The sequence below is a fragment of the Nycticebus coucang genome, chromosome 2 (genome assembly GCF_027406575.1).
Source record: "Nycticebus coucang isolate mNycCou1 chromosome 2, mNycCou1.pri, whole genome shotgun sequence".
Classification (NCBI taxonomy): domain Eukaryota; kingdom Metazoa; phylum Chordata; class Mammalia; order Primates; family Lorisidae; genus Nycticebus; species Nycticebus coucang.
The window spans coordinates 148603902-148627426 of record NC_069781.1 but is presented as its reverse complement, the minus strand read 5'-3'; the positions used below and the strand labels follow the sequence as shown (position 1 = coordinate 148627426).

Genomic DNA, 23525 nt, shown 5'->3' with positions numbered 1-23525 from the left:
ATTAAACCCCAGCTACCCCCCTGCCCTCCTGGGAGGCCTCTGCTATTGCCGGCTCCTGTGCCCGTTCCAGAGTAATTCTATATACGTATGTCCACAGCTGTGAAAAAGGCGTCTCTTTCTCTTCCCTCCCCTCACGCTTTCTCACTTTCCAGCCTGTGTTAGAAATGATTCCAAATTAGTTAATTTGGCTCTGCCGTAGTACTTTTTTTTTTCTTTGAGACCAAGTCTCAATCTGTCGCCCTGGGTAGAGTGCTGTGGTGTCACAGCTCACAGCAACCTCAAACTCTTGGGCTAAAGCGAGTCTCTTGCCTCAGCCTCCCAAGTAACTGGGACTACAGGTGCCCGCCACAATGCCCGGCTATGTTTTGGTTGGACTTGTCATTGTTGTTTGGCAGGCCCCGGCTGGGTTCGACCCTGCCAGCTCCCATGTATGTGGCTGGAGCCCTTGCCGCTGAGCTATAGGCGCCAAGCCTGCCTTAGTACTTTTAAGTTGACTTTTTGTTATTGAAGTTTCACATAAATGCAGGAAAGTCTGTCGGCCCTAAATGTTCAGCTTAATGAAGTTTCATCAACTAAACGTACCCCTGTAGCCAGCATCAGATTGGGAAACGACCTGGCTGAGCCAGTTCCCCAGAACTGGATGCCACCCCTGCCCCTCTGCCCACGGTAATGGCCATCCCCACATAAATGTTTTTAATGTGTTTATTTTAATGTGTATTTGAAAAAATTACAGCCGGCTTGAGAATGCCCAAGTATTAGTGCTTCTTAGGATGAAAAGTCTCGTTTGGGACGAGGGTAGATGGGGCCTTTTTAAAAAAGCAAAACAAAAACAAACAAACAAAAATGTTCCTTGTGCCCAGGACTAGTGACTTGGTGAGACATAAGAATTGCTTGATTCCAGAATGATGGAGGACAAGTCCGTGGTTATCCCTGAGGCTATAGGGATGGTGTCTCCTGCTGCTGTCCCAAGTCCTAGGCCCCCCAGTTTACTGTAGTCACAAGACTGCTCCTCTGGGGGTGGGGAGAGGATGAGGGTGTGGCCTCTGCTAGCCTGGTATGGCACAGCCCCTGCCCGCAGCACTGGGTCTACCCTCTCTGTCCCCTCTGTCCCCTGGAAGTTAACTAGGGAGTAGGGTACAGAGGTGTCTGGGAGCCAGGACCATCTGGCCCAGGGGCTTGGTGTAGGATTGTAGAGTCGGATAGCCACTTGCAGGCTGTGTGTCTTAACCTTTTTGAGTGTGGGTTTCCTCGCTTATGAAGTAAGGATGGTTAAAAACTCCCCCATGAGGTTACTCTGTGTCCAGCACCCAGCCCAGTTCTTGGGGCACGTGCTCAGTCAGCACTGAGAGTCATACTTAAGGCCATTTGATTATTGTGGCACCAGAGCTCTGTCCTGTCACAGGCACGGGGCTGCAGAGGAGAGGGGAGAGGAGAGGGGGACAGAGTCTGCCTCTGTCCCTGTGGCAGCCATCCCAAATGAGCAAATGGCTCTCAGCGGGGCTTGGGGAACGGAATCTCTTCCTGACTGTCTGTGGCTGGCTAGCCTGGGGGCAGCTGCCTGTTCCCAGGTCTGGGGTTCCAGGCTGGGTGGCTGAACCATGTGGGGTGGGTCAGGCGGGGCCTGGGCAGCTGACAGGGCCTCCGGGGCTGTTGGGGGTGGGGGGGCTAGGAGGCCAGCTGCAGCCCCAGAGTGGAGCAGAGCCAAATCATACTTTAACCCATTCTGTTCCTGCGAGGTGTTGCTCTTCCAGTCCCAGAAATGGCTCCTCTTCTCTTTGGATTGCCTCATTTGACCTGCGCCTTCCTTGTGAGACCTGGGGGGCTTTGGCACGTAGTGCCAGGACTATATGTGGCCTGTGAGAAGTTCACTTGGGCCTATTTAAAAATTTGGAATAGTTCCCATAAACATTCAGATTTCTGGTTTCCCTGGAAAAACCAGAAGACCGGGCCCTCTCAATGTACTCCGGGTGGCAGCTTTGGGTGAGTTGGGGTACAGTGGTGTCATTCACAACCCAGTTGTTCCCCCACCCTTGGTGTTTATTTCTGGCACCTGCCTGGCTCCACTGCCGTCATTTGAGATCCTGTCAAGGTCAGGTCTAACCTCTTCTGTCTGAGCTTGAACTGCCTGGGGGTCTCTTCACCACTGCTTGATCACCTCCCGGGCTGGCAGCCTCACCACCTCCCAAGCGGACCATCCATCATAGTTGCTGCTAAGACAATCCCATTTGTCCCTTCTTGACATCTTTCTGTAGTGACTTCCACTGGCTGGTCCCGGTTTGAAGAGGCTACACAGCAAGTTCAGTCTATCTTCCTGGTGACAGCCTTTCAGATGCCTAAAGACAGCTTTGAGCCCCCCTCCCCATCCCGAGCCTGCCCCTCTGGGCTGAGCATTGCCAGTTTCTTCACTTTCCCAATGAAGATGTGGTTTCAATACCCCCCATTACCCGGATGCCCCTTCCTGGCCATGTCCTTGTAGGCCCCTGAGCTTCTTACAGCCTCTCTGTCACTGCTCTGCTGACCCTGAGGGCATAAGACCACTCAGACACTCCTGGGGTCCCACTCGTATTAAAAGGGGAGAATTTCTAGTAATGCCAACTACCCCCAAATACCCATGGCATTTCCAAATGGCATTATGGGTCAGTTTTACTTTTCTCATGTGTCCACCTCTATTTAATTTTTTTCCTATAATCTGGATGGTTAAAAAAGGTAACAAAGCAAAGAGCTTGGGATGAATTCACTTTAACCAGCGATGGTGGCTGCCTGGGCCAGGAGTGAGGAGAGAAGGAGGAGGACCGGGATGGGGCCCTGCCTCAGGGGACAGCCTGGTGCACCAGGTATCAGGCACTGGGAGGATGAGAGGCCCAGGGGAGGAGGGTCCTCTTACCCGGGGATGGGGGAGCCTCTTGGATAGCAGGGGTAGGGGGGCCTTTTAGGTGCTAGGGATAGCAAGAGCAAAGGCCCTGGGGCAGGAGAGCATTTTCCTGGAAGGCAGGGGCGGGGCATGCAAGGGCTGGAGGCTCAGTGGGAAAGGAAAAGGGTGCCAGGCTGGGAAGCAGAGGGTCCGTGCCAGGGTCCATGCCAGGATGTAGAGTGAGGACTAGGGAGGTGGCTGTGAAGGTGCTGAGCACATCAGCAAGAGTGCCTGTCCCTGTGACTGTGGCAGAGCTGGAGTCCGAGCTGGATTCTATCCTGGTTTCTCCCATCTGTAGCTCTGTGACCTTGGCCTTCTCATGGGAGATGAATAGGACGTATGTGAGGATTACACGAGTGATGCTCAAGGAGCACTTAGCCCGTGCAAGGCCCCGGCTCGCCCTGGGTCGAGCATGGGTCTTTAGGATCTTGCTGGAAGCCAGAAGCCCTGTGCTGAGCGTGTCCAGTGCTCACAGCTGCCCAACAACAAGCTGGGTGCTGTTATGCCCCCAGTTTACAGACACTGAGTTGGAGGCCTGGACGTTAGTCCTGAGCATATGCTTTTCTTTCCACTACCCTGCCCCACTGCTCAGAAGGTTTGGGGCGAAGCTCCTGGGGTTGTGTCTGACCTGGATGCCTTTCAAGGGCATCTCTGGTTTCCAGAGAATATTTTTCTAAGGGCTTTACCCGTCCAAGATTGGCTGTAGGGTGGAAGGGGAGCTTGTGGGCAGGGGGCTAGCACTGGGTGGGGGCCAGGCCTCATCTGCCAGGAGCGAGAGCAGGTGGAATGGCAGGTAAGTGGGAGTCGTGTCATTTGGGGTGGGGAGCCCTGGGCCTCAGAGGGACTACAGGCTTCCTTTTTTTCTGAGGTCTTTGGCTGTGGCATGTCCACTTGTTGGCAGGGCTGGGTTGAGCTGGGCTCAGAGTAATTTCTCCGTTCCAATGAGCTCTGAGGTGGCCAGATGTTCAGCCTACAGAGAGCCTGGGTGGTGGCAGTGGCTGCTGCTGACTTCTGTCATCAGAGTGAGTGTCTGGCTGCATTAGGCTTCTTGGGGCCCTGCCTGTGCCCTCTACACCCTCAGACTGGAGTCTGCAATTTGCAGTGACTCAGATGTAGTTCTTCCCGGGTGTAAAAGTGTGTTGAACATAGAAAGTTCCATGCAAATGTCAGTGGCTTTGTTTGTTGAGGGACCTTGGCTGTTCTCATGAGCTAAGGACACAACCACTGCCCTGAATGGGCACCTTTTTTTTTTTTTTTTGTATTTTTTATTTTTTTTTTGTAGAGACAGAGTCTCACTATACTGCCCTCGGGTAGAGTGCCGTGGCGTCACACGGCTCACAGCAATCTCTAACTCTTGGGCTTACGCGATTCTCTTGCCTCAGGCTCCCAAGCAGCTGGGACTACAGGCGCCCGCCACAACGCCCGGCTATTTTTTGTTGCAGTTTGGCCGGGGCTGGGTTTGAACCCGCCACCCTCGGCATATGGGGCTGGCGCCCTACTCACTGAGCCACAGGCGCCGCCCAATGGGCACCTTTTATTGGGTGTGCTGCTGCCCTGCTGTGTGCCCCTGGGGGGGAGAGGACACTCCTGCCCCAACCCCTGGTGTCTGTCCCCAGCCCCCAGAGTGTGGTTCAGATGCCCCGGGGCACATGGAGACGCTGGAAGGAGTCCTTTAGAACAGGGAACAGGAGTGTTTCCTCTGGCAGTATAAACCCACCCAGAGGCTGCCCTCTGGAAGCCAGGGTGTGTGCCATGAGGGGTGGGGAGGAGCCACGTCTGTGTCTGTGGGTGTGGAACGGAGACTCTGGGGCCTCAGAACCTTTCTTGTCAGCACCCCATCTTCCAGGCACTCTTCCTCTTACCTTCTTGGGAGTTCTGGGGTCAGTGGGACCTGGATGTTAATTTTGGTTCCACTGCCCACAAATGGCACTGCCTTGTTCCCTAAAACCTCTCTGAGGCCTCTCACCCTGGTGGGAGGGTTGAATGACAGGCTCCTCCTGGAGCCTGGCCATGTGCAGACACATGGAGTTTGTTGGCAATACAGCCTCCACTGCTGTGCACCAACCAGCCTATCCAGGGACCCCGAGGGCCGGCCCCTGCCCGCACTGGACCAGATGTGTGTTTTTGGAGGGTGTAGGGAGTTTCTCTGTGTGGGTGTCCGCGCATGATGTGTGGGCTGCTGTGTTTTGATCGGAGGGAGCCAAGCTGATTTTCCTGGTCCATCTCTCCACCCTCCGAAGCAGAAAGTTAAATAAACGCAGCCAAGTATTATCATAGGATGCAAGGAAAATGAACTCGGTCCCATGGGCGGCCCACATCTGGCAAGTATTGGGCCTTGCAGGGCTGTGGGATGAGACAGATGTGGTTGGGGGTGGGAAGGGCTCCGTGTACCCCCTATCCAGGGACGTGCCTCCTTCCGAGGCTTCTCGCCACCCGCAGGGCCTGTGGGGGCTGCTGGCATCTTGCCTTCAGCTGCACCCCTTCCTATCCGTAGGCCCTTGCTGAGGCCTTGCCCTTTCGGCCAGCCTTCCCCTGAGCCTTCCTGAGGCTGAGTCTTCCTGGCCCAGCCTGTTGCTTGGCCCTGGAGGCACAGCTCGTGGTCAAGCTCCCCCTGGGCCCTGGGGGGAGTGGTCCAGCCACTGGGGAAGTAGCCTTGCTCATCAGATGATTTCCATCTCTGCTAAAGGCTGCGCAGGCGGATGAGCCCTGTGCTGGAGGGCAGCTTACCTCTTGCTGGAGTGTGTATTGGTGTAGTTGGTGTGTTCCCCACCCCTCCACTGTCCTCTGCCCAGCACTGCCTTTGGTGTGTGACACTCGACCCTTGCTGACCTCAGATGGGCTGGATGAATTCCTGGAGTTCCATGTAGGACAACTGATAATGTAGGAAGTAAAGCAGGGGGGACAGGAGGCAGGGTAGAGTGCCCCTATTCATCTGTTTATCAGAGGGGCCAGCACTGCCCAAATGGGACATTTCACTGGAGGCCTGTGGTGATCTTGGTGGCTGATATGTGAATGATTCTTTATAGATTTATTCCTTTGTCTATTAGGAAAATGTTACTTTTTATGTTATTCTAATAGCTAGTAGAAAAATTGTTACTAGCACACCAGATATATGATTTCATAAGTAGTGCTGCTCAGGGAGAAGCTAGGAGAAAAGGAATTTAAGTAAAAGAAGGGAGTTTATGGAAAGAAAAGCATGTGGTAACTCCAAGTGCTGGGGGTATGTGCTCCTGGCAGAAGTCTGTGGAATGCCATCATTGGGGGAGTCCCCTGCCAGCTCTGGGGCCTGGAGAGGCCCAATCCCTGCCCAGAAGTGTCCTGTCTGCTCAGGTAGACCCCTGCTGAGACCCCTTCCCTGCCATGGCGTCTTGGGAATGCCAGGCAGATTTGGGTTCAGGAAAGCCTGCCTTGCTGGGACCAGCTGCCAGGTGGAGATGCTTGGGGGCCCTGAAGGCCCTCCCCACGTGTGCTGTACCCATGGTGGGTGGGTGCTGGAGCCAAGCTGGGCGACACAACTGTGCCAGTGAAAGCCCCCCTCCCAGATCAAACTCATTAAAAGAACCAACTCTTTAAGCCATAAAATATTATATGATTGCCCCTGTTCCTGGGACAACCATGTGGAATGACAGGACATTTGGAAATGGTCATTGCACTCCGTTCTTGTAGAAGGCTTGGGACTTTTAATATGAAGGAGGTTGAGGACAGTGTGCCTGTAGTTAGCAGCTGTACTGTGTACCCACACATGGTTGAGATGGCGCATTTTACGTTGTATGTTTCTTACCACAAAAAAGTGTGAGGGAGAAGAGCAACATGAAAACAGAAAATCAAGGAGAGGCGTGTCCAAAATACACATGCAAGTATACACACATACACACACACACAAGTATACACACACGGGTATACACACACGGACATATATATACATATACACACGAGTATACACATGGGTATATACATACACGAGTATACACACACATATACACATACATACACACATGTATACACACATACACAAGTACACACACACAAGTATACACACACATACACACTAGAATAAACACACGAATCAGTTTTCTGTAAGAGACTCAGTTTCCTCTGCTGGTATTTAAAATGAAGCACATGTGTAACAAGGAACTGACATTTATTTACAATATGTTAGCTCAGAGGATAAGTTGTTAAGGGGTTGTAAAAAATATTAGTTTCTAATTTATGGTGCTTTTCTTCAAACAAAAGTGGAAAAAAGGAAAGAATGGGATGCTGGCCTCACCCCCCTCTTCCTTCCCACCTGAAACAGCAAATAGACCTGGATGGATGCTCAGTCCCTCTGCCTCGTGAAGGGCCGGACCCTTGGCTGGTGTGCCCACCTTCAGGACTCTACTGCATGTTTGGCCACTTCCATCCAGCCTTCTGTGTGGGCTGGGGCCCCTCCCTGCAGAATTGGGGTACCCTCTGCTGTGTGACCTTCCCTCCAAGTTAGACAGTTGTGGGACAAGACCCGGGTGTTGCTACCGAAACAGGATGTAGGAGCCAGATCCCGTCGTAAATCCACATTTATATGCTGCACATTTCTGGTTAACGAGACCATGCAGAGATGACTGTATGAAATGAAATATATGTGAACGAGGAGATTAACCTCAAGGAGAGATGGGAATAAAGAGGAGGTCACCCCGGGAGGCCTGGGGCCCCTGGTTTGGGCCCAGGCAGGCAGTTCCTTGGAAAGGGAATTTTCCGAAAACATCCCAACCCTGAATGGATTTGCTGGGGCACAGAAACAGCAATCCTATTTAGTGGTGCCCACTCCGTGCCAGGCACTGAGCTAAGCTCTCTACCTGTGTTATCTAACACTGAACAGGAATTTTATTATCTCATGTTACTAGTGAGAATAGACACTCATTGCCTAGGTAGAGTTTGTGTCAACTTAGGCTGGCACGCCCAGGTCTGCAGACCGATCTCTGGAGGGTTCGGAAAAGAGGAGCCATTTCAACCCCTACCTTCCCAATGAGCTTCTGCTTTTCCAAGAAGGTACACGTGGCCTGGGAGGCTCTGCCAGCCCAAGATCATTGGCCCCACACAGGCGGAGAGAGGCAGGCTGGTGTGGTGTTAAACGTGTGAGCTTTGGAGCCGTGCTGCCCTGGCCTCACTTCTGGCCTCTCCCTGTTGTTGCTTCTGTCCTTGGGCCACTTTGCAAAGTTCACTTGGGCCCTGGTTTCTTCATCTGTAAAATGAGTACCTACATCTGTAGGGCCCTTACATGGTTGAACCTAAACATGGTAACAGGCGTCAAGAGCATTGCTCCGAGTGTGCACACTAAAGTTATGTGGTTATTGTTCTTGGTGTCTCTGACGTGCCCAGCCTGGTGCCAAGTGAATAGGAAGGTGAGAAGAGGAGAGACTTCCCTAAGGCGGGTGGAGGAAGAGTTGAGGGCAGCATGTTATGCTGTGGATCCTGGTTTCCATAGCCAGGTACCTGGGCCTGGGTATTGCTGAGCCATGCACACCACCTCATTTGGTCTTCAGAGCCACCTTATAGGGTTGCTGTGTATAGAAAAGGTGCCTAACGTGCACAGGCCACACAGCAAACCTTGGCAGATGGGGACTGGATTCTCAGGCTTTGACTACACCCCACTTTGCAGATGAGGGCTAACTCTGCTAACTCTAGTCTCAGTGGAGCCATCAGGGAGAGCTTCTTGGAGGAGGTGAGCTTGAGCTTGGTGAAGTGTTTCTGACCAGGGGAGAAGGTGTCCCTGTAGCTGGTGGTCAGGATGACCTTGGGGCCTGTGTCCATATTTCCCCACAGGCAGAATCCAAAGGGGTGTTAGGATGTGTTGGGTGGGCCTACTTCAGATTTCCTCTAGAAACAATTTTTTTGCCAAATTTGATTTTATTAGATTTTTTTCTGAGCCTCATCTTTGAGCAGGACAGATTTTGCTTGTGTTAAAAAAGAGATCTAAAGACTTTTAAGATTTTTGTCCACAATTATTCTTTCTAAAGTGGGATTTGCATGTTAGTGTAAAAGGCTGTTAGAATTTTTTTTTTTTTATTTGGCCAGGGCTGGGTTTGAACCCACCACCTCCGGCATATGGGACCAGCGCCCTACTCCTTGAGCCACAGGGGCCGCCCTAAGGCTGTTAGAATTTTAACTGTGGTTAAAGTAGAAACTCCTCCTAGCTCTGGGCTGGTTTCCCTACCTCTGAGGCTTCTGCAGGGCTATGACTGTGGACAGAAGGGCCCTGCCTCTGAGCTCTGAGCTCCCTCCTGTCCTGGTGCTCACCTTTCACCTTTCACCTTTCCTGTCTCAACTCCCCCCACCCCCCCTACCTTTATGTCTACATTCTGAGTCCAAACCATTTCTACTTGTTTCTGTGTTGTTCTGAGTTTGGGATTCACTTGGCATCCTCCATTGTATGGCAGTGTCTCATTCATTCCTTCACTCTCTCAGCTCCTGTTTGCCAGCCCTTGAGGGACAGAACCCAGCTATTAGGCAACTGGAGGTGCTCAAGGCTCATACAGGAAGGAAGTGGCCAAATGCCTGCTGGTCGTATGTCCCAAAGTCTAAAATACTGTGTGTGTGTGTGTGTGTGTGTGTGTTGAGATAGGGTCTCACCCTGTTACTGGGGCTACAGTGCAGTAGTGTGATCATAGCTCACTACAGCCTCATATTTCTTGGCTCAAGTGAGCCTCCCAAGCAGCTGGGACTATAGATGCATGCCACTGTGCCTGGGTAATAAAAAAATTATTTTTGTAGAGACGGGGTCCTGCTGTGTTGCCCAGGCTGATCTTGAACTCCTGCATTAATCGATCTTCCTGCCTTGGCCTTCCAAATGCTGAGATTACAGGTATGAGCCTGGCACATTCTTTGTCCCCAAAGTCCTGCTTCTGAGAACTAATCCTAAGCAAATCATTGAACAAGTTTGTGGCCAGGTATGATGTATGGGCATGGATTCTCCCATAGCAGAACACAGTCAGAAGAAGCCCCAGTACCCAGCAGCAGGGGTTATGTGAAGGCTCCTGTGATGGGATTCCAGCCACCATTAATAGAGACAGTGCTGGTCTCTGTTGTTGATGTGAAAAACTGTTCACTGAGTACTGCTGCGTTAGAAAAGCAGGTTACAGAGCATTTTGGTTCTTTAATCGCGTATATCCTCACAGCCTTTTGGAAGGATATAACAGTGTGTTTATACATGGAGAAGGTCGTGCTACTAGTGTCAATTTTAACTCGCAGCTATTTCCTAGATTTCTACATTGTACTTGAGTTACTTATATCAGAAAGTTTTATAAAAAAGTGAAAAAGATGCTTATTCTAGGAAGCCACAGGAGATAAACTCTAAGTAAATTCTCTTGTTTCTAACATACTTGGGACATGAGGGCAAATCCTGGGCAGGAAGGTGGGCTACCCACAGCAGGCTGGTCTAGCTCCAGCACCCTGTGCAGTGTCACGTCCCTTCTCTCCTGTCCCTCCTGTGGCACTGATTCCTCATCCAGGGGTGTGTGCACTGTGCCCCTCTCTGCCCAGTTTGGTGTGCAGCAGTGTCCTGGTCTGTAGCTTGATATTGCCCCTGGAGGGGTGTTTACACTAAAGAAAATGGCAAGACCTACAGACCTGAGCCTTTATCCCCTGAGAGCTGCCTGTTAAATGTTGGCCAGCACACCACTGTTCCAAGTGGTTTCCCTGTCAACTCCAGGAGCTGTGTGCTTAGGTAGACTCCAGAGATGAACTGTCCTCTTGGAGGGACTGAAGGAGTACTCCGTACCCCTGGATCATGCCGGGGACTGGGGGAGAGTGAGCGAGTCACTTGGGTCTTAGCTTGGCTAATGCTGCTCTGTCTGGAACCAGAGCTGAGCTTGATGGATGGAGAAGTAAAACGGAGATGTGAAGAATTCTAGTCGGGGCTCCACCCCCTCCTCGCTCCACTCCCGCCTGGCCCCACCCCCTCCTGGCTCTACCCCTGCCTGGCTCCACCCCAGCCTGACTCCTCTCCCACCTGGCTCCACCCCCACCTGGCTCCGCCCCACCTGGCTCCACCCCAGCCCTACTCCACTCCCACCTGGCTCCACCCCCGCCGGGCTCCACCCCTACTGGCTCCACCCCAGCCCTACTCCACCCCCACCTGGCTCCTTGGCCTTTTGACAAATTGGTTAGTCTTAGTTTTCTTATCTGTGAAATGGAGCACTTATCTCTTGTCTGTCTGGGCCAAGGGTTCTCAAGTCCCAGCACGCGTCAGAATCACCTGGAGGTCTCATGAAAATACAGACATCAGGGTCCCACCCCCAGTCACTCCAGTGTCGTGTGTCCGGATGGGGCCTGAGGTTCTTCCTCATTTCTGACAAGCTCCCAGGTGTTGCTGCTGTTGCTGGCCTGGGGACTACTTCGGAGAAGCCTGACTTCGGGCAACTAAATACGTGTGAAGCGCTGGCCGCAGTGCTGGGCACAGAGTGAGGGCTCAGGAACGCATGGCTGCTTATTTAGAGGTGGGAGCATTGTGGCCTGGAAGCTAGGCTACCTGGGTTCTGGGGCTGCTTTGTCACCGCATCTGAGCCCCCGGGCGAGCTGTTTCTCATCTCTGGGACTGTTTCCCCTTCTGTGAATGGGTCAGCAAAGCCCTGACTTGGAGGCAGCAGCTGAGGAAACCTCTGTAGAAGCCTCTGGTGGCAGGTGATTCTGATGCAGGGTGGCGGGGAGGACGCGGGACCGCGACTGAGCTGGCGACTGTCTCCTCGCTCCCCTGGGCCCGGCCCAGAGCCGCAGGCCGCGCGGGGCACACTCTTGCCAGTCCCTCGGGCCGCCAACTCACCCATGCTGGCTCCTCTTCTGACAGAGCTGCGAGGGACTCTTTGAACAAGAGAAGAAAAAGACCTTGTTTTTGTTCACGCGGGTGCCTGGCCTTTGCGATGTTGTCTGCGCGCCTTCTCAGTTCTCGATCCTGTTGTCCACTAACATTGACACATCAGGTGGCTTTGTGATATTCGGTTACCTTTTCTTTTCCTGCCCCATGGCTGAGCTGGACCGGGGCAGAAGGAGGCGTGGATAGCTGGGCGGCCACAGTTCCCCTCCCTCCTTCCTTCCTTCCTCTCTTTTGAAAGCATCTGCACTGGCCTTGGGAGACCAGGGCTGCTTCTGGACAGATGCTGTGCCTCTGCGGGGCTCCATTTCCTCATCAGACAAGTTTGGATTTTTAGGGGTTCCTCAGAGGGGGGCTGGGAAGATGGAGTGGGAGCCAGTAAGCTGGGTGCCACTTGGGCTCAGTGAAGCTGGGCTTTTCCAGCTTGAGTTGGACACATCCCCAAACATGTGTGTAGATGTGTGCGAGTGTGGAGGTGTATGCATGTACGTGTGCCCAGGTACATGAAGGCAAGGGAAGTTCCATGGACCAGGACAGAGAAGCCCAATACATTTTTTTTTTTTTTTTTTTTTTGAGGCAGTTTCACTCTGTCACCCTGAGTAGAGGGCTGTGGCATCAGAGCTCACAAAACCCCCAAACTCTTGGGCTAAAGAGAGGCTCTTGCTAAGGTTTTCTATTTTTGGTAGAAATGTGGTCTCACTCTTGCTCAGGCTGGTCTCTAACTGAGCTCAAGGGGTCCACCTGCCTTGGCCTCCCAGAGTGCTGGGATTATAGGCATGAGCCACTGCACCCAGCCAGCCCAGTAGACTTTAACCTACTTTGTTGGGCCTTTGAAGCTGCATCCATATCAAATAGATAGAGCTCCCTGATTAGTGGGCAGTGTCCTTGGTGGGTGTGGGGTGGGGAGCTGCGTATGCCCACATGTTCTCTCCTGGGTCTAGTGAGAAAATTCTTCGTCTAATACTTAAAGACAACTGTGTCTCACATTCATTGTCCTGAACATCATCATCATCATCACCATCACCATCACCATCTTTTTTATCAGGGAGAGTAGAGGGGAGAGGAATCAAATTTCCACAGAGGTGCTCAACCTACAGCTTTTGCTGGCATTGTAGCTTTGGCTTCCTCTGCAGAATCTCCCTTCTCTTGCCAGTGTGTTTAGCAAGTGTGGAGCGATGACGTGGAATGAGAGGGTGAGAGGAAGGTTGGCTGGCACAGAAGCGGAGCATCCTGGCTGTGATCTGTGGTGGTTCCACACACAGGAACACCATCCCTGCACCGTGAGGGGGATGGGAAGGCACTGATGCCAGAGGATCAGTGGCCTTCCTATGGCTATGGTGAATGTCAGTGGGAAACTTGATCTCACTCTTCAAAACTCAGCCCTTCTACCTTCCAGGCAGAGTGAAACCTCAGCAGCCAGCCAGGAACCTGGGGGGAGAGGGGGATCTTGAGTGATCCCAGGAACGTGAGCTCACATCGATTGCATGTTTCCCTGGAGCTAAGTGCTTCAGGAATATCATCACTCCTGTCTCTTGACACTCCTGTGGGGTTGGTACTGCTGTTATCCCTATTTTCCAGGGGAGACCAAAGAGCAGAGTGGATTTGTAAAGGGCACAGCGAGGGGATGGGCCTGGGCAACCCCACTCTGGGCCATTCCCTGAACCCCTGCATTTCATAGCTTCTGTACAGATTCCTTCCTCTCCCTCATCTGTATAGCCAGATGAGCTATAGGTGACTTCAGGAAGGGTCAGTTTTCCTACAAGGATGGATCAACTTCCCTTGTGGAACTCTCAGACTCTTATTGGATGTCTTTCTGCTCTGTTTTATACATAGCAAGGCCAGGAGATGAAGGGAGGCAGTGGCTGAGCTAGATTTAGGGGATTTGCCAGGGGAACAGTTTATGGGAAAATCCAGGAGTGTCGAGTCTTCCATAGGCGCTGGCTCTGAAGGCAGAGTTTGGGGGTGGGGTGGGGGGGTCAAGCATTGCCAAATTTGCTGTCAAAACTTCTTACGGAATTCCAAGAGGAGACCCACTTCCCTTCTAGATCTCCATTGAGTCTGTGAACAGCTTCTCCTCCAGTGTTGGAGTATATTGCTTTTAAAAACATTTTATTTTATTTATTTAATTTTTGAAGTACTAAATCAGGTAGAAGCAGGCTTCTGGTTAGGAATCGAATTGTCTAAATAACACATTTCTTAAAAAAAATAGGTTTTTTTACATACTAGCCCCAGCCTCATCCTGGGGATGTGCCCGTGTGTTGAGGGTGTGAATGTGTGGACAGAGAGGTCAGTGAGGGGCTGAAGGTCCCTTCCCTCCTTTCAGGACATGTGCTGCTTACGGCGGGTGGCCTTACCCGTGCTATCTCATCTGTTGGTTTTCTCAGTCAGGGTGATTATGATGTGACCCTGTCATGTGTCTTGGCTTCTCTGAATGGGGGTGTGGGCTGCTTAGCACCTGCTGTGGAGTTGAAGAGATGGGGTTCAGAAGAGCTCACTACCACATGATCCCACAGCTGAGGGTAAACATGGAGTTCTCAGCTACCCGAGGCCCTGGCAGAGCTTCAGAATCCTTCTTAACATACTCAGGAGCCATGGTTAATAGTGAGAACTGGTTCTTGAACTGCTACCTCTCGGCAGACGCCCTCTGAATGCCCTCTGGCCTCTTTGGGCCCCTTCTTTTCCATTATTGAGGATGCTGATTCCCACAGGTCCTGAAAGTCCCCCAGGTCTTTAGAGATGACCACAGTTACCCCCTTTCTCCATTCAGGAGCTCCTTTGAAGGGCTTTCTTCAGCAGCCTCTGTCCAGGGCTGCACCTTTGAGCACTGCTCACCAGGCCTCATGGCTTGGGGAAAGTATTTTAGGGCAGCTGCAAGATTCAAGATTGAGCCCATCCCCACCTACTTCCCAGGGCCACTTTGCTGTTGTGGTCACATTTACCCCTGGAAAGATTCCTGTCCTTGGTGCACTGTTGACGGTTCCCCTCGTGTACACGGAGCCACTCCCTGCTCCTCTCTGTGAATTGATTGTGTGGCCCAGGTTTTCTGTTTAGTGCCTGCCCCACCCCAGACATGCCCTGTATTTAATTCCTGGGGAGATGTGGGCAGTCAGATTGGAGTGTTACTTGCAGGGAGAGGGACAGCAGTGGTGGGGAGGGGACAGGTGTGTCTGTGGCTGTGTTACCCACTGGCTGGCTCAGAACAGAGCTCAGCCCCCAGGAGGCCCTCTGTAGTAGGGGCCCTGTTTGCTTATCGCTAAAAAGTTTGTTCAGCACCTACCAATATTTTTGCGTTGAGCTAGACACTGGGCTATGGCGATGAGCAAGACAGGTGTAGCCCATATCCTAGTGAGGGGAGCAGGTAAAAACTGTGCAAACAAGTAGGAGGGTGGAATAATGAATTGGGGTGCAGGCTGTGGGGGGGCTGAGCAGGGAGTGAGGTGCAAGGTCATGTCATGGAATCTCAGCAAGCAGTCTGGGGGTGGTGCTGGTAGTGCAGGCTGGAGCAGCTGCTGCCTGGCAGTGGGGCCTGGGGCCAGTCCAGAGCCTTTGCATCCCTCAAGCTCTTGTGCATGCGGGAGTGTGCAAGTGCATGCACACACGTATGGATGGAGGGTTCCTTCAGTCTACTGCTTGGCTCCAGCAGGGAGTTAGTTTTTGGGGTCCCTTTGAGACAAAGAACATAAAGTGCCCACAGCCACCCCAAGATGACTGACTGGGATGGAAGAGACGTTGGAGCAGAAAGGGATAGGGTGTTAAGCATGGAATAGGTCTTACTTTTGCGAGTGTTACAAAAGGAGTTAGGAATCCCAATGTCCCTGGGGTCTTGTGCAGGAGAAGGGCCTGGGCTGGAGCTTCTTTAGAGCTGGGTGAGGCCTACATCATGAGCATTCACACCTACCCCGTGCACACTGGGCTTGTGCTCCCTCCTGGTATGTGTACACTCCATGCGCCCTCTGGTGTGCACACTCTCACCTTGGGCATCTCTCTGTGTGTACAGGCTCACTTGTGCACATGCTCACCCTCTGCACCCACCCTGTGCACTCATCTGCCCTGCCCACCATCCACAGGGTGGATGTCCCTGTGTTCCCCTTGAGACCGGGCAGGTGGGGGTGAGTGCAGTGGTGGCACTGGTGCCAAGTATCTCATACATGACAAAGTTAGAGGTGGAGTCTGGGGAAATCTCCAGAAAGTACCTCGTTCCCCTGGGGACTGGGCAGCCCCTTTGGTGTGCCAGCTACACTGGCCTCTGTGCTGACCAGCTGTCTCTGAGCCACGCAGTCCTTGGTGTGCATTGTGGCTCTGAGGCAGAATTCCATTTCAGGTGTGTCGGGGACTCACCTGGCCACCTCAGCACCTGGGTGCAGCTGCAGGTGGGGCCTCCCTCCCTGCGCATCAGCTGCCCCTGCCAGGTCAGCCCTGGTTGAAGACACAATCTGGGCAGAAATGTCCAGCTGGGAGAGGAAAACCTCACTCCTAGTCTGGGCAGCACAGGGCCTAGCTGGGGTGGTGGGGTGTGTGCATTGTTTTTTCTCACCAAGAATGTATAACAGATGGTGTGCTTATGCTTTCAACAGACAGAATGTGAGGAGGCTGGGCATGGCTCACACCTGTAATTCCAGCACTTTGCGAGGCCAAGAGGGGAGAATCACTGGAGGCCAGAAGAGTAAGGCCAGCCTGGGAAGTATAGCAAGGCCCTTTCTCCCACCCCTCTCCCGGTGGTGGCACATGCCACCTTGTGCCAGCTACTCAGAAGGCTGAGGCAGGAGGATCACTTGAGCCCAGGAGTTTTAGGTTGCTGTGAGCTTTGAGTGCATCGCTGTATTCCAGCCTGGACAATGGAACAAGACACTATCCCTAAAACAAAAACAAAAACAAACAAAAAGACAGAATGTGGGCCAGAGGATGGCATGTGAGTGGGGTGGTGCCTGCAATTGCAGGAAAATTCATTCACGACCAAGTCACAGGCCCTTGCCATGCAAGGAGGGATGTGTCTTCAGGGCTTCCAGCCTGCGGTGTAGATGCTTCTCAGAGTAGGGGCTTCTGCAGTGATGCCTGCCACTCCAGGCTTCCCTAGCCTCTTGCTGTGCTGCAGGCCTGTCTGGAGGTCATGGGCCCAGAACAGAGCCTGACTCTCCCCAAAGGGCTCCACAGTGGAGGATGTTTTCATATTCTCTGACCTATTGTGGCTGAGGCCACATCTTTGCAGGGGAATGATTTGACATCTTGGGGAGGGCCATCCTGAAGTTCATTGACTTGGGAGGTCACACTTCATAACAGCCATGAGTGGGCCCAAGTGTGGAGACTGTCTGTCCTGACACCTGGGGAATACAAAGAACAAAGGAGAATGGCGGTCATAGGCTGATAACCTGTGGATGGTGGGGTTCAGGGCTCCACGTAGACCTTGATGGAGGCATCTATCAAAAAGGCTGCATGGTAAAATTATGCATCATCAGCCTCTAACAGAAGCACTGTGTGTGCGGGTGCACGTGTGTGTGCGCATGTGTATAAGTAAAAGATGAAGTATTAGGGAAACTGATTTTTAGGTGTGGCAACGGATGCTGTCGACAGTGCTCCTTTCATGCGTGGCTGCTTCTGATAGCTTCAAGCATTTAGGCTGTCTGGTTGGAATTATCTTAGTGAGTAATATCAGTTTTGTCTGACATGAGGTCTTGATTCATATTTACAAAGCTGCATATTTGAAAACCCACCCCAGCTGTAAACAGCTAAGTAAAACAATAGCTTTAGTCCCAGCTCAGATCTTCTCTGTTTTTCATTGTCTTGATTCTGAGTTTTTACTCTCAGGATGGAAACTTGGAAAAGACAGAGCACTCTGTCTGCCTTCCTTGGCCTGTTGTTCATGATGTGGACGGCCCTCTTTTAGGGGCTGTTTCTGAGGATTAAAAGAAAAAAAACATGTTCCCAAGGTGCCAGTGGGGTAGTGAGTTTGTGGGTAGACAACGAAGGGGGCAGGCTCAGCACCCAACTGTTTGAGAAGTGGCACCAAACCCATCTGAATGTCTCCAGCAGAGACAGCCTTGATGTTAATGCCTGGCTTAGTACAGGCACAGCGCAGCGCCAAGCAGGGTCATCCTAGTCAATCTTCCCAAGAACCCTGTGGTTTAGGTACCATTATTTTCTGCATTTTTGAGGTGGGAAAACAGAAACTCAGAAGTTAGATTATTTGCTCAAGGTTGTACAGCTGGTAAGAGGCAGAGCTAAGATCAGAAGCCAGACTCTGCCTGGTGCTAGAACCCAGGTTCTGAGCCAAAGCCAGCCTGCTTGCTCCTCTGACCTGCTGGCTGCCCACCTTGCTGCTATTTGCCTTCTGTGTAGGGGCCTGGGGTGGTTGCTCCCAGGATTCTGGACGGCATCCTTTGTGCCCCAATATATAGTGGTTGCAGACGATCCTGGGTTTGAGCCCGAACTCTTTGTGTCTTTTACTAGCCGTAAGACCTTGGGTGCATCCCTGAACCTCTCTGGAGGTCCACTGAGGAGAACTAAGCCCAATCACAGCTGAAAGCACTCAGCACAGTGCCTGACCCACTAGGTGCATCTGTGTAGGGCCACCAAGGACATCGATGGTGCCCAGAGAACAGAGTGGCATGTGGTAGCTCCAGCCTGCACGTGCATAGAGCAGGAAAGCCTGTTAAATCTGAAAAATACTGCGTATGCACATTTTTGGCTTAAACAAAGTTCCATTTACAAAGTCCATAACCCAGCTTTAATATTATTACTTGCCCCAGACTGGGATTAATTCCAGGACAAGAGCGTTATTATGCTGTATAGGGTTTCTCCCCTGTTCTAGTGTGCGGCCTCCACCAGCCTGGGCTCCTTGCTGGAGTGTGGGGTGGAGGGGACACACTGCCTCTGCCCTGCCTTCTGCAGGGTCTGGGGTGGGGTGGGGGGAATCGCCTTCTCATGTTGCTGGCTCTGGATTTGCTTCCTGCCCTTGATTCACGGTGCTCAAACCTGCCTGCCTTGGGAGCGCTGGCCTCAGCACATCCTGGGGTCAGCTCTCATCCTGGGGACCCTCACCCTGCTCTTTGCCAGCCTCTTAGAGCAACCTTCGTCATTGTTTGGGATAGCACTGGGGTTGGTTGGTGCTGTCTGCCAGGGGCACAGGGCCAGGGGAACCATAACTGACCCAGCACTTACTTGCTATACATGTTTTATCCTGATCATTTTATGTCTCTGTGAAACCTACAAAGGCCTCTTTGTGGGCCTTACCCCCTCTCCCCTGTTCATGGGTATTATAATAAGGACCCCACAAATGTTCCTTCCTCTTCGCCTTGGGCCCCACCTGGTGACCTCTTTGCACAGCCTCAAGACTTATAGGCCCGTCTCTGTTCTTTCTTTCAGTTGAAGAGGGGGAGGCCTCGGACTTCTCGTTGACCTGGGATTCCTCTGTGACAGCAGCAGGTAAATGCCCAGGGGCCGGTGGGAGAGTTGCTGGGGGTCTGGGGGGCCAGCCCGGAAACTTAGAAAGCCACCCAGCTGGTGATGGAAATGACACTCTTCACGTCACATTCCTGTCTCCAGTCCAGACTACCCCGTGCAACATGATTTTTATATCAGTTCCATATGGTCAATAAAATCTATTACATACAGAGACTAATATTCCCTTGCTCTCCCAAGGGCCACATTTCCTTCTTGTGGGCACAGTTGAGATGGGCGTTGATCTCCCCCACAGCACAGGCCTGAAGCTCCCTGCTGTGGGCGGCCCTGCACATTCATTCCAGTCTAATTGCATAACAGCCACTTTACTAGGACTTTTAAACTCCACTGTAAGTCAGGATTCCTACATCACCCTACAGCTTCAGGCAGCACCAGCAGACCTGAGCTCCTGCGGGGTGGGGGTGGTGGGGGTGGTGGCAGAGGAAGCTCAGGCTTGTGGGGTGTGTGGCCCATGGGCGAAGGGGTGACGAATAGGAGAGGGGGTCCTGTGTGTGCTTTCTCTTCTCTGTACCTCAGTTTTCCAGCTGTGGATAGAGGGGGATGAATGAGGTTCTGCTCAGTCTGAAGTTTTGCACTTGGGTGCTTGAGGTTGGAACTGGCTTTGGGGTCTTGGAAGCTCCTGATTGTGGGGGGTGGGCCTGCCTTCCTTGTCCCTTCCCTGCCTTGCCAGGCCTGAGGTCCTGAGCAGCTGGCTCTGGATCTATGGCAGAGCGGGGGCCTGTTTAGTCTTGTAGAATCTTAAGCCTTGAGGAGTAATTTGGTCCAATCTTCTCTATTAGTTGCGGAAACTGAGGCAGGAAGGAAGATTGGCTCTGGGTCAGTATTTCCAAAAATGTGGTTTTAGACATCAAGTGTATGAATACTTAATATTTAACATTTTAATGGCTACACACCTAATTTGTGGCATTATACACATTTGTGACTTACGGTGAAGCTAAATTCAAGTGAAAACGTTGAGTTGACAAAGTTTTGAGTAATGTACATAATATTTAGATTCAACAAAAACATGCAGATCGTTCACAGATAGCTAGCATTTGGGAAATGCTGGTGTAGATTAGACAGAAAAATGGAGAGGTTTGCAGAGTCCTGGCTGGGTCCCAATTGACCCAGGCTTTGGGCACTGTTGTGTCACAGGTGCCGTGGCCTTTGGTGATAGGGGTCCCCTCCATAGGGAGCCTTGTCTGAAGCCATGGTGGTAGGTGGAGCTCCAATTGTAAGAGAGGGAATGCAGGCTGAGGACAGGCCTTGGGTGCGCACTCATTAGTCTAGGAGGCTGGGAAGGGGCTGTGTCCAGTTTCCTGTGTGGGGCGAACACTACCTGTGCTCAAGGGAGATACAGTGAGACTACAAAGCTGTGTGTCTTCCTGAGAGTAGGCTTCCTGAAAGCTTGGCCTGGGGTTGTGCTTGGAATGTCCTCCCTCTTAGCTGCCACACCAGTGGGGCCCGAGGTGATATGGACAGATGGGAGCAGCAGTGGGGTGCACGGGGGCTCTGGCAGTGATTGTGGTGGACGGAGAGGCCTGGGAGGGGTGCCGGGCACCAAGGCTGCCTTCCTAAGGCAGTGAGGTGTCTTCTGGTCTGCAGAAGGCAGGAGTGATGTCGGGGCTGGTGCTCTAGGTTCTGCAGGTCTGTGATTCATAGCTGGATAACCAGCCTTAGGGCCTCTCTGGGGTAGCTGAGGCTGTGGGATCTGCCAGTTCCCAGTCGAGAGCCAAGCATGGCCCGCACACGTGTGCAGGGAGAGGTGCACTCTGTGCGAGCTCCCTGTGGCCCCTGGGGACTCCAAGGGCATGGCTTTCCATGCTGCCAGTCAGCTTTGGATTATTTGTTCAGTGTGGGGAAAGAGAGGGCAAAGTGTCCTGGACAGTAGATAATTCATAGCCAGGCCGTGAATTGTTTTGTTGTCTCTGGCTGGTTTCTGATGATTTTTTGATAATATATGCATGTGATAAATTTTCCTTCCCAGTTCTGTTGGACTTGAGCAACAGCTTGTATTTTCTGTGTGTGGGGCTTGTGAGGTGGCTCAAATCCTGGGTGGCAGGACTGAGTCAGTGTGTGAGGCAGCCCTGGACCTGGGTGATGTCACATTTTTGGAGCACTTACCTTTTGTGTGCCAGGCGTGGAGCTCACACTTCACCTGCCTCATCCCATTGAGCTGTCCTGACAGGTCTCAAAGGTGGGTGCTGTTTTCAGCAGCAGCAGAGCCATCATTTCCCCGTGGGCTAGTTTAGGGGTGGCCATCTGGTAAAGGACAGGGCCAGAGGCCTGGTGAAAGCCGCTTTTGTCTAATACTTTTCATTCAACTGAGAAAATGTCACTTGGCCACATCAGAGAACGGGGGCAGGTGCCAAGGAAGATCATGGGGGGAGCAAAACCTCCCCAAGCTGCCCTTGGTATCATGGCCCCTGAAACTTGCCATCCTCGTTTGGCACGTGAGGGAAGGAGGCTTGGAAAGGCTCAGTAGCATGTCCATGGTCCCAGCCAATGAGCTGTGGAACAGACTTGAACCCAAGTCCTCTGAAGCCAGAGCCTGTGGTTTAACCTCTGCCTTGGCTGGCACTGGGAGGTGGAGCGCTGGGCAGAGGCCCGGAGGCCAGGCATCGCAGCGGCTTTTGGAAGGTCCGTGGCAGTACAGGCACTGTGGCTGCAGGACGTGGGTGTATTCTGTTCACCAGGAACCAAGGTGGCGTGGGCTGAGAGCTTTTTATTAGGAGTAGAGAGCTGTAAAGCTTGGGGCAGCCTCTCTTCCTTGAGGGCCCAGCGAGTCCGGGGTGTAAGCCTTTCCCTTTCCCCTTCCCCACTTTGCCTGGACCCTGGGAGTGTGAAGGAGAACTCCAATAAAAAAGCAGAACATCCAGTGTGCTTCCATGATCACCCCTGGCCTCTCCCCTCCTCCCTTGCCAGTGGAGACCCTATGGCCACCTGTCCCTGGGAGCAGCCTGGCTAGTTTTATTTGTGCCCTCAAGCTGGAGACCTGATAGTGATGGAGAGCCTGGCCTTGCCTAGCGGGCAAGGGAGCTCATGGCAATGTTCTCAGGCCTGGGGGTGGGGGTAGGGGGTTGGGGGACAGGGAGCTCAGGCCCACTCCTACCTCTTGGCTGGCAAATGGCGCTTCTGATGGCAGGGCTTGGGAGAAGAGCCCTGTGCTCAGAGTCAAGGTGTGGGGCTGCCTCTTGGGTGTGGAGCTGGGGAAATTCTTAACTCGTTTTGAGCCGCAGATGCCTCTGAGCTCTCAGTGGAAGTATACGGCTGTCTTCCTAAACATACACAGTGTTTATATGTGATCTTGGGGGAGTTCATGGATTATCCCCCAGCCCATCTTCTCCCACCTTGCCAAGTGTGAGCTTGGTGTGAGCTTGGCTAGGTATGAGCTTCTTAGAAATGGGGGAAGCTCCACCATGGGTTGCAAGTTCAAAGGCCCACTAGAGGGAGGCCAGTGGTGCAGGTGGGTGGGCGGATTGGGGGGTTTGATGTACTGCACACAGGCCCTGCTGAAGGGGTGCTGTCCGTCTACTCCCCCTGGCAGTGCCATGAATTGCCAGAATTCTTTGTGGGCCCAGAATCACTAGATCTGATAGGGTCTTGCTGTGCTGACTAGTATAGTAGTGTGATCATAGCTCACTGTAACCTCAAACTCTTGGGCTCAAGAGATCCTCCTACTTCAGCCTTCCTAGGACTACAGGCATGTATCACCATACCTGGCTAATTTTTAAAAAAAATTTTTGGGCGGCGCCTGTGGCTCATTTGGTAGGGCGCCGGCCCCATATACTGAGGGTGGTGGGTTCAAGCCCAGCCCCGGCTGAACTGCAACCAAAAAATAGCTGGGCATTGTGGCGGGCGCCTGTAGTCCCAGCTGCTTGGGAGGCTGAGGCAAGAGAATTGCTTAAGCCCAGCAGTTAGAGGTTGCTGTGAGCTGTGTGATGCCACGGCACTCTACCAAGAGGGCCATAAAGTGAGACTCTGTCTCTACAAAAAAAAAAATTTTTTTTGGAGTGACAAGGACTTTCTGCGTTGCTAAGGCTGGTCTTGAACTTTTGGCCTCAAGCCAAAGCCCTGGGGTTATAGGGATGAGCCACCACGCCTGGCCAAGATCTTTCAAGTTTTAAAAGTAGAAGCCAGAAAGCTAGATTTTCATATGAAACAGTCAAATTCGTAAAAAAAAAAAAAGGCAGTTCATATCTTTTTAAAAGCAGATCGTCTCTGAGATAATTCACATATCATACAGTTAACCCATTTAAAGTACACAAGTCAAGGAATTTTAGTGGGTCAGAGATATGTGCAAACATCACCCCCATCAACTCAGAACATTTTCATGACGTA

The 23525-nt window shown here is 52.3% G+C and overlaps 1 protein-coding gene across 7 annotated transcripts in view; it reads left to right on the top strand.

Annotated features, from left to right (window-relative positions):
* Positions 1-23525, top strand: part of ZNF423 (zinc finger protein 423) — a 318249-nt gene that overhangs the window by 36745 nt on the left and 257979 nt on the right. For 3 of the 7 annotated variants that reach the window (XM_053582122.1, XM_053582127.1, XM_053582124.1), the window contains exon 2: positions 19110-19169. The exons of 1 other annotated variant lie outside the window; for it this stretch is intronic. In XM_053582122.1, the coding sequence (XP_053438097.1) occupies positions 19110-19169 (60 nt within the window). Of the gene's footprint in view, positions 1-9564; positions 9747-19109; positions 19170-23525 lie in introns of those variants that run through there. 3 more of the 7 variants (XR_008378296.1, XM_053582125.1, XM_053582126.1) reach the window with 2 other exon arrangements.